Source organism: Garra rufa, chromosome 17 (genome assembly GCF_049309525.1).
Source record: "Garra rufa chromosome 17, GarRuf1.0, whole genome shotgun sequence".
NCBI classification, from domain to species: domain Eukaryota; kingdom Metazoa; phylum Chordata; class Actinopteri; order Cypriniformes; family Cyprinidae; genus Garra; species Garra rufa.
In genome coordinates, this window is record NC_133377.1 from 11,427,904 (window position 1) to 11,448,338 (window position 20,435).

General features: G+C 38.9%; 1 protein-coding gene across 1 annotated transcript; it reads left to right on the plus strand.

Moving 5' to 3' along the window:
* The first annotated feature begins 17,921 nt into the window (after positions 1 to 17,921).
* On the plus strand, positions 17,922 to 19,855 carry LOC141289171 (uncharacterized). The gene is made up of 2 exons (XM_073821277.1): positions 17,922 to 18,626; positions 18,735 to 19,855. Exons 1-2 carry the CDS (start codon positions 17,922 to 17,924, stop codon positions 19,824 to 19,826), a joined length of 1,797 nt encoding a protein of 598 aa, XP_073677378.1. The 3' UTR covers positions 19,827 to 19,855.
* Positions 19,856 to 20,435: the final 580 nt, after the last annotated feature.

A 20,435-nucleotide genomic window follows, 5' to 3' on the forward strand; every position in this document is an offset into this window, starting at 1 on the left:
TGGTTCATATCTACATCACCCCATGAGAACGGTCCCGTGTGGCGGAGCTGCTGGAGCGCTGTGATGCCATCTCCATAGCCACACTATCACCCCAATCTGGCCTATAAATAAAAGCTCTATTCATGGTGAACGAATGTGTGTGTGTGTGTGTGTGTGTGTGTGTGTGTGTGTGTGTGTGTGTGTGTGTGTGTGTGTGTGGTCGGATGGCACATTTGCACACAATTCCCTATTGATTGCTCCAGCATGTGAACATCATGTCAAGTGACTGAGTGATTAACAGCAATCAGTACACAGCTAATAATTTGCCATGACAAAAGCCACCGAAAGTTCACGTCAGCAACCTTATCCATACCAGCTGTAAGTGTAAGTGTATCATTTGCATTATCAGAGAGGCATGAGGTTAAAGTCGCCCTCCGGGTGAAGAGTTATTTATATTCTGGCTCACTGACATAATCAATCATCCAATGCTAAAAATCAAAATGGACAGTCACATTTGCTCTTGCTTTTATTCCTGGAGGCATATCATGCTCTATATAGCTCAAGTAAAAAATTGTTACACGTTAGCTATTAGATAACATCCATCAAAACAATGACGTGACCTCTTGAGTCCTACAATAAACTTTGTGTGTTAGGCAAAGAGTTGTCTTACATCACAAGCTCTTTGAGCTGCTGTCTTACTTGAATACATTAACTGACTGAATAGTGATTCAGTAAGTTAATGTACAAAATAGGTCAAAATCCCTTTGGAATTCCCCTCGAGAAAAAACAAAACAAATGCAGGACAAATTGGGGTTATTTTTAAATGGAAACAAGATTTGACTAGCAAAATCAGAATTTGCATAGTTACAAAACAAAGAGACATGCTCCAGTGGAAAACCCAATGTGTGTCAAAGGGTGGAATTACCCACGTACAGTTGAGGTTAAAAGTTTACATACACCTTGCAGAATCTGTGAAATGTTAATTATTTTACCGAAATAAGAGGGATCATACAAAATGCATGTTATTTTTTATTTAGTACTGACCTGAATAAGATATTTCACATAAAAGATGTTTACATACTACCATATAGTCCACAAGAGAAAATAACAGTTGGATTTCTAAAAATGACCCTGTTCAAAAGTTTACACCCCCTTGATACTGTTGTTACCTGAATGATCCACAGCTGTGTTTTTCTGTTTAGTGATAGTTGTTCATAAGTCCCTTGTTTTTCCTGAACAGTTAAACTGGCTGCTGTTCTTCAGCAAAATCCTTTGGCTCCCACAAATTCTTCAGTTTTTCAGCATTTTTTGTGTATGTGAACCCTTTCCAACAATGACTGTATGATTTTGACAAACTTTTTGAATTCAAAGATCAGGGTAAATTTAACTTATTTTGTCTTCTGGGGAACATGTAAATATCTTCTATAGATTCTGAAGGGCAGAGCTAAATGAAAAAGTATATGATTTTTAGGCAAAATAAGAAAAATGTACACATCTACATTCTGTTCAAAAGTTTACACCCCTGGCTCTTAATGCATCATTTTTCCTTCTGAACCATCAGTGAGCATTTGCACCTTTTGTAATAGTTGCATATGAATCTCTCAGTTGTCCTCAGTGTGAAAAGATAGATCTCAAAATCATACAGTCATTGTTGGAAAGGGTTGAAATATACAAAAATGCTGAAAAACCAAAGAATTTGTGGAACCTGGGGGATTTTTCTGAAGAACAGCAGGCAGTTTAACTGTTCAGGACAAACTCATGACTCATGAACAACTATCACTAAAAAAAAAAAAAAAAAACGCACACAGCTGTGGATCATTCAGGTAATTTCTATAAATTCAACTAATATTTTCTCTTGTGGACTAGATGTGAACATCCTTTAGATGTGAAATAGCTTTAGGTCAGAACTAAATAAAAAATAACATGCATTTTGTATTATCCCTCTTATTTTAATCAACTAAATAACATTTTGCGCATCCTGCAAGGTGCATGTAAACTTTTGACCTCAACTGTATGTTTTATTGATAATTGATTTTTCAGATGTCACAATCAGCTCAGCTGAACCCAATGTTCTTATGTCTCCATCATACAGCCAAAAAAAAAAAAAAAACTAAAAACAAAAAAAGCTTAGGGCAAACTGACAGAAATGTCCCACATCCTGCTTACGCAACCAATGAATTTAACTCAACTTAACCTGAGGCCCCAGAGTGAGAGCGGATACAGTCAGAGACAGAAGGACACGAGGAGAGTGGGAATGAAAAAAAGACATAGAGAACAGCATCACTGAACTGTGCAAGAGAGACCTCAAGGCAACATAGCTGATTCTGAGGTGAATGCACTGCAAAAAGAAGTAGCTAAAATGTCTTACAGTCCCAGGCCACACATTTATGTAAGAGTGAAAACTGATGTCAGTAGTTTTGGAAGATAAAAAGTTTTCACATAAAATGACAAGGTATCTGTAATCAAGAGACTTAGATTGCAAATTATAACTGATTTGAAACTGGATTACACAATAAACAGCCATAAAAAACTGGGTAAGAATAAATGGGGACATTGAGTGTCTCTTGAGGACCTCATAACAACCTCAGAGACCCAGTTTCTGTAGCACCATCGCCCGATAAAACTTCATCTTGACTACGTCACCCAAAGTTATCCCATTCACATTTAACTGTTCACTGACGGCTCATAATCACAGCACTTACACCACTTGAATTCATGCAGAGTGCACAGATTTTTGATCACTGAATGACACTTCATGTTCATATTCTAGTCTGCATGGCTGTAATCCCTCACATACGATGACATCATGCCATAACATAAAGTTGAGAACATGTGCTTTTCTCCCAGCTAAAGCAGCAGGCTGGACAAGCTGTTCAAATGAAAACTCAGTCTTACTGAAAGGGATAATCGGGCCAAGGAATTTACATAAGCTTCCATTTAGAGCTGCGCCACTGTCAGTGAGTGAATTATATGAGGGGTCAGAGAGTGAAACAGTAAGCTGTAGTCATACTGTAATGCAGCTGGACAGATGTGGGAATGATGTGATGAGCTGTGAAAGGTTACCAGGTTAAATTAAATGGAAAAGTCTGAGTGACATTTTCCCCTACATCCATTCTGAAGGACAACATGGATTTCAATGGAAGAATAATAGCCGTTTAGCAACCCCCTAGCAACACCCTAGAAACAACCCAAAACACATTAGCAAAAGCCTAGCAACCACTTATAACACCTTAGCAACTGCAATGCCCTAGCAACCATCTAAGAAAGTCCTGGCAACCATCAAGAACACCTTAGCAACTGCATAGCAACACCCTAACAACCATCTATCAAGACCGTTATGATCACTGGATCATCTTAAAATCTGCAAGGACTGGCATCGCAACCAAGGTCTTAGCAACCATCTCAAACATCTTAGAAGCCACATAGCAATACCCTGTCAACAACCAAGAATACCTTAGCAACTAAGCAACCGCCCAGAACACCCTTGACACTGCCCTAGTGATTACTCATAAAACTTAACAAAAAAAAAAAAAACCACATAGCAGCATCCTATAAACAACCCAAAACACATTAGCAAAAGCTTAGCAACCACTCATAACAATTTAGCTACTGCAGTGCCCAAGAAACCACTTAAGAAAGCCCTGGCAACCATCCTGAACTTTTTAGCAACTGCATAACAGCGCCCTAGCAACCATGTATCAAGACCCTTATGATTACCTAGAACAACTTAAAATCTGCATAAAAAAATCTGCACTAACAAAAACCCTGGCAACCATCCTGAACACCTTAGCAACTGCAATGCCCTAGCAACCATCTCCAACAACCTAGCACCTGCATATCAGCACCCTAGCAACCAAATACCCTAATGGTCACTCAGAACACCTTAGAAACGGCACAGCAACATAGTAAAGCCTAGAAACACGTAGTAATGTCATATCAACAACTCAAAACACCTTAGCAACTGTGACTCCTTATCAACCATCTCAAATACCTTAGCAACCTTATAGTAATGTCCTGAGCAATAAAAAAGGACACCTTAGCAACTGCCTAGCATCCATCCACCGCCCATTAATGCTCTAGTGATTACTCAAAATACTTTAACAACCACATAGCAACACCCTAGAAACAACCCAAAACACATTAGCAGAAGCCTAACAACCACTCATAACACCTTAGCAACTGGAGTGCCCTAGCAACCACTTAAAAAAGCCCTGGCAACCTTCCTGAACACCTTAGAAACTGCATAGCAACACCCTAGCAACCATCTAGCTTGAAGACGATTACCCAGAACAACTTAAAATTTGCATAGAAATGGCATAACAACCAATAAGATATTAGCAAGCATCTCAAATACCTTAGCAACCACATAACAGTGCCCTTACCCTTCCAAATTCCGTATAGCAGTGTCCTCGCAACAACAAAAACATCTTAGCAACTGCCTAGCAACCACCCAGAGCACCCTAGCCACTATCAATTATAGTGATTACTCAGAACATAAATTTCTAGAAATCACATATGCCATATCAACAACCCAAACCACCTTAGCAACTGCAGCTTCCTAGCAACCATCTAAAATATCTTAGCAACCATTTAGCAATCCCCTGGGCAATGACAAAGAGCACATTAACAATTGCCTAGCAACCAATCAGAGCATCCATCCACCACCTAGCACACCATCTAGCAACACCTTAGCAACAACCTAGCAACCTTAGCAACTGCCTAGCAACCAAATGCGGATATTCTGAGTGAACGTACTCTAATGTTTTAGTGGTCAATTTTGCACAGGCATACATCACTGAGACTGCATTCTGAAAATGCAGCTGGTATTTGTCCGTGGTGTGTTGAATACTGTAGAGCATAGACATAAAACAGTGTTACGTCACAGAGCAGATTTTCCAGCTCTTTGTTAATGCAACACTACAGCATGATTTGTCAGTATGCCGGGTCTCAGGTCTTCAAATTCATCACACTATTCAATAACATTGTTTTCATTTTTTGTGCCAGCCAAGATTGTGTGGAGGAGTGAGGAATGTGACTAATGCTTTGCCAGGCCTGCAGGCATCTCTAGTAAAATCGCCTGTTTTGATGCTCTACTTTAGGGATTTTAAATGTTGGATATGGTCAAATGCTAGAGTGCTTATGGCCATGTACACACTGTAAAGTATGAGGAGTGACAACCACATTATAATATAGTAGTAAATCCCCTAATTTACACTTTCTTGTGTGTGCAAAACAGAATTCACTCTCAAAACTGTGATGACTGACACTCTGGTAACCATAGCAACATTAATATTACAGCAACCAAAGACTCATTAAGTTCATGGATTTAAATTAAACCAGTGTTGACAGAGCCATTGTGTTTTGTTTATGTTTATAAGGCTGCTTAGCAGCATGCTCTTGAAGGGTTGCCATGTCCACTTAAGCATCTTATTAAGCATCTTTGGGTTTGATGTTTGGGCTTGGTTCATAAAACGATCCAGTTTATTGAGTTAATAAAGTAGGAGGTGCAGTTCACTATAGTTATGTGGCTTATTTCCAAATTAACACATTTAGATTTGAGTTTATTAAGGGCTTGTTTTTTTCTAGCAAAATCTGGCCACACTCATTAGTCAAAATGTATCCTTTCATTGCCTACACTGCACACTTTATTTATTTATCTTTTCTGTATATACTGTACAGTTGAGGTCAAAGTTTATATACACCTTGCAGAATCTGCAAAATGTTAGTTATTTTATCAAATTAAAAGTGATCATAATAATTGTATGTTATTTTCAGTGTTGTGCCTGAACGAGTTCATTGAACGATCGTTCATGAACTCGTTCATATTCTGGGTGAACGTGAACTGAACGTGCTGTATATCTGCCTGATGAACGTGAACGTGAACGCGCTCATTCTGGCGTTTATGAACGTCGTTCTCTCGTAGTTCAATTTTGTTCTATAGAGTGCCAGATTTCTATGGAGCCAGGCAAAATCCCGGCTATAACCACTGACTGCACAATATCTAGGCTACAACCGCTACAACACAATCTACAACGGGCCTTATTATATAGGGGAAAAGACCAGATCTGGCAACACCAGCCACAACAGAGTCGCACCGCGCATGCGTCATCAAATTGCGAAAAATGAATAGAGGCAAAATCCGATGAAGGCAGCGGCACTACTTCTGTCTCAATGATGAATGAAACTTCATATGTCCACTTAAAATAATTTTTTGAAAAGGTCAGTGATGATCCAGGTTGGAAAAATCTTACCTTTTTGTGTAAACTGTGCCCGTCGGGTCTCAAGAAGCAACTCCGCATAAAAATAAAAGAACTATGAACTAGTTCATTTTGGAACCTGCGAACTTAGTTCAAAAAATTTGAATTATGAACTATGAACTGAACTAGTTCATTTTAAAATGTGTGAACTGAACTTTGAACTAGTTCATGTAGAAAATGAACTTTCCCAACACTGGTTATTTTTTATTTAGTACTGACCTGACTAAGAATATTTACATCTAGTCCACAAGAGAAAATTACAGTTGAATTTATAAAAATTACTGTATTCAAAAGTTTGCATACACTTGATTCCTAATACTGTGTTGTTACCTGAATGATTCATTGGTGTTTTTATTATTTATTTTTTTGTTGTTGTTTTTAGTGATAGTTGTTCATGAGTCCCTTGTTTGCCCTGAACAGTTAAACTCCCTGCTGTTCTTCAGAAAAGTCCTTCAGGTCTCATAGATTCTTTGGTTTTTCAGTATTTTTGTGTATTTTAACCCTTTCCAACAATGACTGTATGATTTTGAGATCCATCCTTTCACCCTGAGGACAACTGAGGGACTCATATGCAACTATTACAGAAGGTTTAAACGTGCACTGATGCTTCAGAAGAAGAAAAAACATGCATTAAGAGCCGGGGGTTGAAAACTTTTGAACAGAATGAAAATGTTTATATTTTTCTTATTTTGCCTAAATATCTTTTTCTTCATTTACTACTGCCCTTCAGTAGCTACAGAAAAAAACTTACGTTTCCCAGAAGACAAAATAACGTAAATTTACCTTGATCTTCAAATTTTGATCCTCCTTTTTAAATTCATAAAGTTTCCAAGTTTAATGCATCGCGTTTCCTTCTGCGAATCAGTGAGTGTTTAAAGCTTGTAATAGTTTCTTTTACAGTCCCTCAGTTGTCCTCAGTGTGAAAAGATGGATCTCAAAGTCATACAGTCATTGCTGGAAAGTGTTCAAATACACAAAAATGCTGAAAAACCAAAGAATTTGTGGGACTTAAAGGATTTTTCTGAAAAACAGTGGGCAGTTTAACTATTTGGGACAAACAATGGGCTCATGAACAACTATCACTAAACAAAACAAAATTTCATTCAGGTAATAACAAAGCATTTAAGGTCCCATATTGTCAAAAAAAAAAATTTTTTTCATGATAACTGAGGTCTAGGGGCTATGTAACTACCATATGAGTTTCAAAACAGTCAGTCCACAGTAAACTGCACACAGCCTGCTTAAAGTAGCTGTTCATTTTCACGAGCCGCTGTGACTTCCTTAAAAATGTGACGTCCGATCTACTCAGTCACCGCATTCAGTCACCACCCCGAGCAGCAACCACCGTCCCACCCTCCTTTTGTCAAACCCCGACAACATTGTGTCCAACACGGAAACAAGTCGAGAAAACCCTGTTCAGTCAATAGATGTCGAAACTACATCATTGCACAGGCTTCCGAACAACGTTAATATAAAAGACCACTGGCACGTCAACTTCAGCCTCTTTCACACAGTGATTCCGGAAAATACATGGATAATGTGTCCCATGATTTGTTCCGGAATTGTTTAATTTAGTTCATTCACAGTTGTTTTCAGGTGTTGTGCCCATTTTCGACCCCTGCCAAATTATTACCCCCTCTCGTCGAAATCGCTACCTGATTGCCTAATCCTAACCCCACCCCTAATCCTAACCCCTCCCCCACACCTAACCCTAAACCTACCAATACTAGGGGGGTAGTAATCTGGCGGGGGTCAGAATTTGGCATAACACCTGAATCATAAAAACATGTGACATTTGGATGTGAGGTGTAATGCGACGCCTACATTTCACAACTGAAACTAACCTGATGAAGGATCTGTACTTCAGTGCTGATTGTGAGGAGCTCCCTGATCACTGCTTCATTCCACTTTGCACGTATGTTTTCGTCATGAAGAGTCACACGGTAACGTTCATCATCACTACAACACTGCCTTTATGGCACTTGGTTCTGGCTTTTGTTCACACAGCGCTCGTTCCCGTAATTTTCCAGAATCAGCGCGCATTGTGAAAAGGGCTTTACTAAAGCAACAGTTGCGTAGCTTACTGCATTCGGTGTTTGAAAAAGAAAAAAACATTAATGATCATTCTGAAATATCCTGTTGAGTATCAGCAGGCTCTCTATGGCTCGGGGCTAGGATTTGCTTCCGTATTTAAATACGGTTGTCACTTTACAGTGTCCATGAGGCCTTGGTGTACAGTGCCTTGCGAAATTATTCATACCCCTTCATTTTTTTCACATTTTGTTATGTTGCTACCTTATGTTAAACCACTTTAAATTACTTTTTTTCCCCACATCATTCACTCCCTACTCCATGATGGCAAAGCAAAAAAGAGGTTTTTAACATTTGTGCAAATTTATTAAAAATAAAGATATAAGATATTACTACACTTCGAGTGGAGTTAAACTGTGGCAAATTTATTTCAATGAGTATGTTTTAGAAAGGCACACACCTCTCAGAAAAGGTCTAACAGCTGAAAATGCATATCAGAGCAAAAACCTGAGGTCAAGATAACTGCCTGTAGAGCTCAGTGACAGACTTGTGTTAAGGCAATGATCTAGGGAAGAGTTCAGAAAAACATCTGCTGCACTGAAGGTTGACAAATGCATGTAGCCTCCATTATCCATAATGGAAGACGATTGGAACAACTAGGACTCTAGAAAATGTCTGCCAGCCCCCATCCAGGCTGACAGAGCTTGAGAGGTGAAAAGGTGAGGCAAAGTATGGCAGATAATTGACAAGTGCAAAGCTTGACACATCATACCCAAAAAGACTTGAGGCTGTAAAGGTGCTTCAACTATGTACTGAGTTAAGGGTATGAATACTTATGCAATGTACTTATTTCAGTGTTTTATTTTTAATCAATTTGTAAAATTTGCTAATCTGGTTTTTGCTTTGTCGTTATTATGGTGTATGGAGTGTAAACTGATGTGGGGAAAAACTAATTTAAAGCAGTTTAACATAATGCTGCAACGAAACAAAATGTGAAAAAATGAATACTTTTGCAAGGCACTGTACTTCAGTATGTCTGTTTAGAGCATTGCACTTTCTTTCTTTCTTTATTTCTTTCTCTCTATCATGTAGTATGCACTATGGACAGGTCCAAAACTTTGTATGTAAGTGTAGAGAAAACAAGCCACTTAAAGTCCTGGATGTCCCAAAGGGAGTCTTTCCATTCACTGATGTCTCCACTTAGTCAGGCAGAACATAATAGCAAGAAACTGTAAGCACATGAGAGTTAAAAACTGTGTATACTGTTTGGCTTGGCTAATTCATCCAAAGCACCTCAAGCACTGTGACATCAACTTCTGGCGTTTAAATGAAAGATGTTTTCATGACAGCATGAAAGGCCCATTTCAGATGCCGTGCATGTGACAATTTGTCTGTACATTCGTGTTTACTTTCAAGCCCCTAGGGTTGTTGCCATGTGATGTTTATATATGCGTATTTGTGACGTCAGTTTGTGACGTGTACATTTTTATTCCTCTGGGACACTCCAGCTGCATATTTCACATGAACGTGAAACACGACCTCATTACGACAGCAATTATTTGTGAGAAGACAAAAGGAGGCTGAGGGAGGTACAGAAACAGTGATACCCCTGGAGATATCGCTCTACCGGCTCAGGTAACGCAGTGCTGTGTTCCCTTCGTGAATAATGAAGAGGTGTTCTCCACTTTTCTTTGTCAGAAAGTTCTAGAAGAGCCCCTCTTTCTTTTTGCCTCCCTTTCATTTTCTGAACAAAGTTCAGTATTTGTTTAATGTTTTATTCAGGAGCATAAAACATAGCTCAGATCCTATGTGGAGCTCATAAGAAGATATTCTTAAGACTGCTTCAGCTGTTTTTGTAAATTATGAAAATTATGAAAGAAATAAAATTTTTGGGTGAACTATCCAAAAACTATGACGCCGTTTTAGTGCCACGTTAAAAATTTAAAAATCTCAATAAGTGATTATATGAAAATATGTGATTTATAATAAAAGTCGTATTATTGACTTTATTCTCAAAATATTTCGACTTTATTTTTGAAATATTTCGACTATATTCTCTGAATATTTCTACTTTATTCTCATAATATTTCAACTTTATTCTCATAATATTTCTACTTTATTCTCGTAATATTTCAACTTTATTCTCATAATATTTTGCCTTTATTCTCAAAATATTTTGACTTTATTGTCATAATTTCGTAATCTTAGATTTAATTTTTTTGTATGTGGCACTAAAACGCCATCATACAAAACAGAAGTACACTTCAGCAAACTTTCTAAGTACTTATTATGGAAATAAAATATTTTAAAGGAATATATTTAAATGTGAACTGAATGTGATATTCTATTAAAAAATGTCCTAGCTCTTCCAAGCTTTAAAATGGCAGTGAATGTGTGTTGAGATCTAATAAAGTCCAATAAAGTGCATCCATCTATCATAAAAAATGCTCCACGCAGCTCCAGGGAGTTAATAAAGGCCTTCGAAGCTAATCGGTGTGACTTTGTGCGAAAAATATTCATATTTAAAACTTTATAAACTGTAATCTCTAGCTTCTGCTAACTGTCATACATGTGTTCACAAGAAAGTGTTGTTCCAGCGGATGACAGTTTATGATGGATGGATGCACTTTATTGGACTTTATTGGATCTCAACAGCCATTCATTGCCATTATTAAGCTTGGAAGAGCCAGGACATTTTTAACATAACTCTGAGTGTATTCAACTGAAAGAATTTTAATGTTTGGGTGAACTATCCCTTTAAATACATCTTTACGTAAGATATGAAATAAACTTCAAGTTCACATTCAATACAAGGTGATCCCTTTAAGCTGAAGTTTTGCCACCAACTATGAGTCAGACTAAAAAACGAACCTTATGTAACTCATTTTAAGTCTCATTTCTTAGTCTTACTACCAATTTCACCATAGTGTTTTTATATTCAGTCTTGGGACTGCGTTAACAGCATGTTTGTTGTTCTGGTGGGTTGGAACCAGACCCCAGCCTGTTAAAACTACATCCCCTTTAACTACCCATGTGAGCACACCGGATTAAGTTGTCAGTGTTCTCTCTCTCTCTCTGTCAGATTCCACATGTTCACGGTTGTTTTGAAGGCTGGAGTGTATGGAGGGTCTACAAAATAGAGCCTTCCCTGTCCACACAGCACCTGCAGAGGTTACAACCTTTTTCTTTCTTTAGTTCATCACTGATGGGAACTTATGCAAGAGTGGAGTGTAAAGTCAAAACAGACCGGGGGTGTGTGGCGTGCATTCTCAACGTAATTCACTGACCTGCCGCTTGCCAAGTAAAAGAGATGGCTCATTTCCCCAGAGTGCATTGAGGCAGACTGTGGAGCCACAGATTGTAATTGGAATCATTAAATGTCTCCTTCCTCACTGATACGCTTGATGTAGTAAGTCCTCCTGCTTCTGCTCAATGGAGCATTTGTGTTGTTGAAGCCAAAGAAAGCAAGCTGGTCAAGATGACAACAATGTGAAAAATGGTCAACCGACCTGTGACATAAAAATATTGCATAATATTGCAAAACCAAACATATCCATTTTAATTCACCATTTTAAATCATTTTTTAATATAATTTTGCTAACACTTTAGATGGGGAACACTATTCACTATTAAATAGTTGCTTATTAGCAGTGTTGAGGATAATGCATTACAAGTAACGCGAGTTACGTAATAAGATTACTTTTCTAAAGTAACTAGTAAGGTAACGCATTACTTTTTCAACTTTATTCTCATTATATTTAGCCTTTTTCTCTTAATGTTTCAACTTTATTCTCGTAATATTTTGACTTTTCTTGTAATATTTAAACTTTATTCTCGTAATATTTAGACTTTATTCTGGCAATATTTTGACTTTATTCTTGTAATATTTTGACTTTATTCTTGTAATATTTAAACTTTATTCTTGTAATATTTCGACTTTATTCTCGTAATATTTTGACTTTATTCTGGCAATATTTCGACTTTATTCTCGTAATATTTCGACTTTATTCTCGTAATATTTCGACTTTATTCTCGTAATATTTAGACTTTATTCTCGTAATATTTTGACTTTATTCTGGCAATATTTAAACTTTATTCTTGTAATATTTCGACTTTATTCTCGTAATATTTTGACTTTATTCTGGCAATATTTCGACTTTATTCTCGTAATATTTCGACTTTATTCTCGTAATATTTCGACTTTATTCTCGTAATATTTAGACTTTATTCTCGTAATATTTTGACTTTATTCTGGCAATATTTTGACTTTATTCTCGTAATATTTTGACTTTATTCTCGTAATATTTCGACTTTATTCTCGTAATATTTAGACTTTATTCTCGTAATATTTTGACTTTATTCTCGTAATATTTCGACTTTATTCTGGCAATATTTTGACTTTATTCTCGTAATATTTTGACTTTATTCTTGTAATATTTTGACTTTATTCTTGTAATATTTAAACTTTATTCTTGTAATATTTTGACTTTATTCTCGTAATATTTTGACTTTATTCTCGTAATATTTTGACTTTATTCTCGTAATATTTTGACTTTATTCTCGTAATATTTTGACTTTATTCTTGTAATATTTTGACTTTATTCTCGTAATATTTCGACTTTATTCTTGTAATATTTCGACTTTATTCTTGTAATATCTTGACTTTATTCTCGTAATATTTAGACTTTATTCTTGTAATATTTCGACTTTATTCTCGTAATATTTTGACTTTATTCTTGTAATATTTAAACTTTATTCTTGTAATATTTTGACTTTATTCTCGTAATATTTTGACTTTATTCTCGTAATATTTTGACTTTATTCTCGTAATATTTTGACTTTATTCTCGTAATATTTCGACTTTATTCTTGTAATATTTCGACTTTATTCTTGTAATATCTTGACTTTATTCTTGTAATATTTCGACTTTATTCTTGTAATATTTCGACTTTATTCTCGTAATATTTAGACTTTATTCTTGTAATATTTCGACTTTATTCTCGTAATATTTTGACTTTTCTTGTAATATTTAAACTTTATTCTCGTAATATTTAGACTTTATTCTGGCAATATTTTGACTTTATTCTTGTAATATTTTGACTTTATTCTTGTAATATTTTGACTTTATTCTTGTAATGTGTAGGAATGCGGAACAAAGCACCCAAACAGAAGTGTTCACATTTCTGTTAATCAAAAAGAATCCTCCTCCCAGCCATAAAATTTTAACATGACCATCACATGATAATCACCAGACGCTAATTGTATGGACCGCTTTTGTCGAGATCTGCGTCTTACGCATCCAGAGAGAAGAAAACGCTCTCTGTCTCAAAGCACCTAAGAAACAAACCTCCAGTCTTCTGAAATAAAGCTGGCATGGCACATGATGCGTCCAGCGTGACTCACATGGTTTTTCGGACTTCCTGTCCCCCTCTCCCCCTGACATTCCAAAACACCCCGTCTCTCAATAGAGATACGTACACTGCAGAGACAATCTTTAAGAAACAATCAGCTTATAAACAGTATCATATGTTTTCATTTATATGCTCGATGTGTTTTATGTGATCGTTGGAGTTTAATCTATGCATTTATATGCCTTTAGCAGTGACAAATGTTTTAGCATGCAAGCAATTTACCATGGGGTAATATGCGATGAAATATCATGATGGATGCAGTTTGTCTGGATGAATGAGAAAATGATTGTGTATACTTTGTTATACTTTCTTTTTTATACTTTAAATAGTTTATTGAAGTTAATAACAAAAATTGCAGAGAAATCCATATCCTAATAAGTTACGTACCAGAAGGAATTACAGGACGAAAAGGGGGTGGCGTGACCCGCCCCTTCAGCAATGCCATTGGATCCCAGCATCGTGGGACGTGCCCTAGCGGCCCGTTTAAAACTTCATGTTCCTAACAGAACTGAGCGAACTAAGCGAACTCAGCAAGAACTCAGCGAACTCAGAGCTCCCAGCTCTCGCCTCACGCCTTTCGCCTCTTGTGGTTTGAGTGCTTTTCCATCTGCGCTCGACCGCTCAACCACTCGACCAAGCACGCAACGGTGCCATCAAAACTCTACAGAACTGAAGTTTCGTGACTGCCGAACTTTTCCAAGTCTCGCAACGCCGACTCAAAAGAACTTCCAGCGCATCAACCTGCGTAACCAGGCAACCGAAAGATCGGCTCCAGAAAACCACTCCTCCACGTCGAGGGATTTCCCAAACTACGTCATCGACCAGCAACCAACCAGAACTTTCGCTCAGACGAGCCCCCGGAACCCCCGTTCCCAGCACAAACGCAAGTAACAAGATCTCTGTTTACTTCGCTGAAACTGGTGCAAAATACTCCCTAAGTAGTTAAAAGCTAAGTCTCTGCTTTTGTGATTTTCTAAGGTTGCGATCTAAGAACTAGTTAAGATACTAGAACATTTGGGGTTCTCCTCAACTCAGTAATTTCTCATCCCCGGAACTGTATGAGTGTGAGTGTGAATGTGTGTGTGTGTGTGTGTGTGTGTGTGTGTGTGTGTGTGTGTGTGTGTTTGTTTTGTGTTTTAGTAGAGATTAGTGTTGTGTCTTAGAGTAGTCAATAAATCATTGTTTCATTAAAAGAAGTGTCTTGAATTTTATGTTCACAAAAGTTCTATCTGTGTTTAGATCAAGCTACCTCAGCTTTAAAATTTCCTAACGTAATATTTTGGTTTATTTGTGATCTTGGCCAGGAACATAATATAAACCTTTTTGAGTTAATACAGTATGCTGAATTGACCGCTTTGCTGGACGAATGGTTAAGAAGTGTAATCTATTAATTCTGAATCAATTTAATCAAGTTTCGAATCTTTCGATTCGATTCCTTATTTGAATCATTATAAATTTGAGCTAATTAATCCTTACAGATGGTGGAGAATGCGGGCACATCTAACTATTTGAACATAAAACAAGTCATTCTGTATGTGTATTTTGTTCTATTTTATCCGGAAGAAATAGACAAAAGACAGAGAAACAGTTTATTGTGTACTGTATGCTTTATTGTGGCTGCCAGTCTGGAATGAATGAAAACGTAACTTCGAGTTGTTGTGTAAAGAATTTAAACTGCAGTAAAGTTTTAGAAATTGAGACAAAGAAAAGAAGAAAAACGAGCGTGTTCCTTGTTTTTCCTCTCTGTCAAAAGGCCTTGCAGCTAGTGTTTTACACTGCGTGTTCCAGAGTGAAAACTTAAGCTGACTCCCGGTTTAAGATCTTTAGGCTCGCGACCTAATGCTCTTTTACCAAGTATTCACTTAAAACTAACGTTAGTGAAGTTAAGACGTGGCGCTCAGCGCGAGCACCCACACGTTGCTTTATGGGAGAAATTTTGAGATCTTAAAATTGTGTGGCTGAGTCCATATGTGCTGTGGTGTTGTTTAAACAGACAAGCACAGAATTAAGGTCCGCCGAGACCTGTGAAATATGTTGTATTAATCGCAGTAAATCTGTGGATAAATGTGCCTCACTCTAACGAGTTGGGACGGTTCTAAAAGATAAGAATCTAAATAGTGCTTATTTGCTGTGCAATTCCGAAATGTGCTGTCATTTCATGCATTGTATTTGAAACTGCTTAACTCTCTCACTTGCTGGTTGTTGCCATAGAAACGCTGCGACCCGGAAATCGTTACACACCTTTTCCGGGGCAGAGTTTCGTTGTGCAGGCGCAGTCCGCCTGCTCATATTGTAAACAACAAGTGCTATAGCTAACCTAGCTAAAGCTAACGCGTGTGCATTGAAGCCTATGTAAAACCATTAGCCTTGAAAAATAGCAGTTAGCAAGCAATCGGTTAGGGTGATCCGTTGTTTTGAACTCAGTGTGTGTAACGTTGTTTGGGTGACTCAATCACAAGCTTTGAACTTTAACGCTCATTCTGCAAACTTCTTTACTTCATATCTCTGTACACTATTCCTTGTATTTCTTCCCTCCTCCCATGTGACAGGAATATTGACAATTTTAAAGTTAAATCTCTTTTTGATGCGATTGTAACAAACCATTAAAGCGCTATCATAAATCTCAAATTAAAACATTCTATTTTTTCGATTTAAGGCTCTCTCCTGTTTGACTGTTTGCATTGCCAGTTTAAACTGTTACAAGCTTTATAATCAAATACTATTTTCAAGCTGATTAATTTGATTACGTTGATCAATCTTAATAAATAATCACATCTCCTTGCCACACCGCAATTTCCGTGATTGATTTAACATTGATTATTTGTAATCAATTTTAATGAGGCATCATTAAACAAAATTTGGTCACCAACTTTCATTGCCAAGTTGAAATTTTATGTTAATTTTTTGTTTTAAATTTAAAATTTTAATCTCTAATTTTAATTTTTGATTTAAATTTTTAATTCAAACTTTAAGTTTAATCATAATCACATTTCCCCTTTTCAGACGGCAATGATACACGTTGAATAGAGAAATGATCATTTCCTTGACCAATTTTTAATGAAAACTTCTAAATTATAACCAGGAACAATCATTATTGATTTGAAAACGACTCCTTTTTACAATCAATAGTTGTTCCTTTTCCCATACCTCAATGGTTTGTGTTGATTCATTTGATTACAACTGCTAACTTAAACTTTAACAAAGCGTTACAGTTTTAGTTCTCCCACAATCATTACTGAATTGAAACATCAATTTTAATTTGCAAACCAAGGCTTTAATTGTAATTGTAATAATCAAGTCTTGTCATATTCCCTGACTTGGGAGCGAAACCTCATTTCCAATTGGCTGTCTCTCTCCTCACTCTCTCTCTTTCACCTAGCTGTCCTCCTCTTGATTCGACTACTGCTGCTATTTCCTCGATTGTGCCTGTGAGAATCATAAAAGCAGAGAATTTTGGTTGTTTAAAAGACATTTAATCAATGTTCATACAACTTGAAAACGCCAATTAAACTTGTGCCTAACTCTCACTTTCCCCTCTCATCGTGGAACCCTACAGCCAAGGTCCCAACGAGTCCAGCGAGGACTGATAGGCGCCAGTCGTGAACCCGTTTCCAGAAACGCTCTGATTGGTGTACAGTGTCAATCCTACCAGTCGCAAAGCCAATACTGTCATTGTTATTGTATGTTCCCATACCCAGGAGGAGATTATAATAACAATCATAGTCCTGGCGTGTTGAAATTCCCGTTTCTGAGCACCGTATCTAGAAGCATCACAAGTTGAAAAAAAAAAAAAACTTGACTGTACTCATTCTGGGGCCAGAAAGGTGTATTTCACTTTCCCTCTCTCTCCCAATCTCTCTCTTTCTACCTTCTTCCCAAAGTGTTCCTTTTGTTGTTGTCTCTTTTCTCTCTTCTCTTTAGAAAAAGGAGGAAGCAGCCGACGACTACGCCGTTATTTGCTGTGGGTGTTTGTTCCTCTTTCCTCTCTCTGTTCTAGCTACAACACCCGTGGGTACCCCCTCGCCGCCTCCACAGCGACGCAAGCTGGAGGCGTGCACACCAGTGAACCACCTGCGGGGAGAACCACGCTCACCTCAACACAACACACCCAAAACCCACTTACACCCGACACCACCACACTCACACCACTGTTTTGGTTTTGTTTGTTTGTTTTGTTTGTTTGTTCTTCTTTCTACAGGTCTGTGTCAGTCAGTGGTCTGGTCTTTCCTCACGGCATCAAAACATGCCTCGCCCAACAGACCCCGTTGGTCACTGGGAGGACTTGGAATTCTGGCTAAGCGCCGTGACGGACAGCCTCTTACCCAAAGCCGCCGAAGCTGTCAAACACCAGACACAAGACCAACTGGACAACAACATCACAAGCATCATGGAAAACGATCCAGGCCAGAGCTACGGACACAAAGAGCTAGCAAAGATCACTGGCTCCCTGAGTCACACCCTCATCGCCTCCCTCAAACTGAGCGACAGACAAGCCGCCTATCTCCAGCAGGAGCTGAAACGCGCACAGCGACGCATCGAGCAGCTAGAGCTGGAGGCTCAAGATCGACGGGAAGGGTCCAACGAGACGGATCCCAGAGCAACTGAGGAGATTGCTAGACTACAAGAAACTCTAGCTAACAACACACAAGAAATGGAGCAAGCAAAGTCAGCCCGCGCCGAACTCAGCGACGAGCTACAGTACGCCGAGCAGCTACTGGAAAAGGCAAGGCTGGACTTCAGAGACAAGAACAGCAGAATTAAAGCCCTCGAAACACATCTGAACGAGGCAAGAACTGAGATAAGTTACCTCACTCAACAACTTGACGACATGAAAGAGGAATTTGACAGTGTCAAAAATGAACTTAGACATGCTTATGAACTGCGCCCTGAGCCAACCAGGACGCAACGGGCCCCGCCCTCACCCCTGCCAAGCAGGCCCGGGTCCCATGTTCCTGAAACGTCATGTGAGGAAAAGGGGGAGGGAGCAACTTTGAAACCCTCACCAGCTCCTGCTGAAGAAACCTACCTCACACCCAAGCTACGAGAACTCCCCAAGGCCAGCCATAACCCATCACATGGCATGGACCTCAAAGACCTTGACAAGCTGACCCGAAACATCAGCAAATTCACCCCGAGTGTGCCAGATGGTCAAGACGTCCACTCTTACTTGAATGATGTCAATTTTCACTTAGAAATGAGACCCAACGTTACTGACAAAGACAGACTTTATCTGCTGCGAACGACATCCAGCCCTGAAGTGCAGAGCTTCCTGGACCGACAGCCTTCTCACACAAAGAATGACTACCAATCGCTCCGCCAAGCCCTCATCAAGGAATTTGCAGTCCCAGAATCAGAGCAAGGACTGGTGGCCGCCCTGGAGACAAAACAGGGTCGTCATGAATCCTCCCAGGCATACTATAGCCGGCTTAGAGAAGCATACTTCGGAGCTCGCAATGAACCTGATATGGAGCAGGACATGAACTTTAAGACTCTCTTTCTGAGAAATCTCCATCCTGCGGTAAGCCACCACCTTGGCATCCTTGCATGCCCACAAACAATGACGTCTCAACAGCTGCGAGACCTGGCGCACAAAGCCTACGGCAAGCAAAAGATGGCGTCAGAAAAAGGCACCAAGTCTACTGCAGTTCTTGATTTCAACACACAATGTCAAGAAATGACCCTAGAGGGCGCCCAACAACAAGAAAGCTTCAAGCCACCTCCTAGAGAATGGAGACCATCCTCATTCAACAGAGAACGTGACTTTCACTTTGGCGCCCGACCTACACAAAGAAACGACCGCTGGGATGGACCACGCGGACGACAACACTCACCTGAACGCTACTGGGAAAAATCCTGGTACCATCCAAGACCTCGTGAGAATCGATGGGAGAGATCATGGAGTCAGCCAACCTCATCAGGAAATTCAGGAAATGGCTCGTGGGAATCTAATGCAACCAGTCCGACAAATCGACGAAAAAACTTACAAAGATTCCACACTGATCAAGCTCAAGCTGAATCTACACATGAAGAAGAGACATTGCCGTGTTTTGATTCACAAGAACTGATGAAAATGATGATGCAAGAGTTCTTCAAACGCAAAAAGGAGGATCGGAAGTGGGAAAAGAAAGAAAAACCCACTGTGGCCTGACTAGCGGCCAGACAAGAAGGCAACGACCACCTGGTCCAACAAACCACACAGAACAGCACCTCTTCTCCTTACCCCAAGAACACTGTAACTGTCATAACTTCAGATGGACAAGAAAGCTTCTTTAAACATCCAGAGCAAGAGACAGAAACTGACTCAACACATGACACGTCAGATCACAGAAGATTCCAACAAACACCTGCTAATATAACAACTCAGTCACCTGAAAGTGCTGTCCTGGTCGTCTGCCACTCCTCCGAAGAACACAGAATCAGTCCTGAACTCGTACCTATCTCATCTCAAACTCCAGCCCCTCAACTCCTAGGCGATCTCACCGAGAAAGGTACAACGAGAAAGTTTTACCTTCCCATCACCATCGAGGGTCATGTCAAAGTGGAAGCCCTTATAGACACAGGAGCCGACATCACTCTAATGTCAACTGAACTCCTTGAAAAAATTCAAGAAACAAGAACGAGAACTGATGGAACTTTCAAACTCCAAAGGTGCGAACTGAACCTGCAAACATACTCAAACATGGGCCTACAGCTGAAACATGTGGCCCCAATTCACCTAACAGTGGGACCGATGAATCTCATCCACCCAGTCTACATC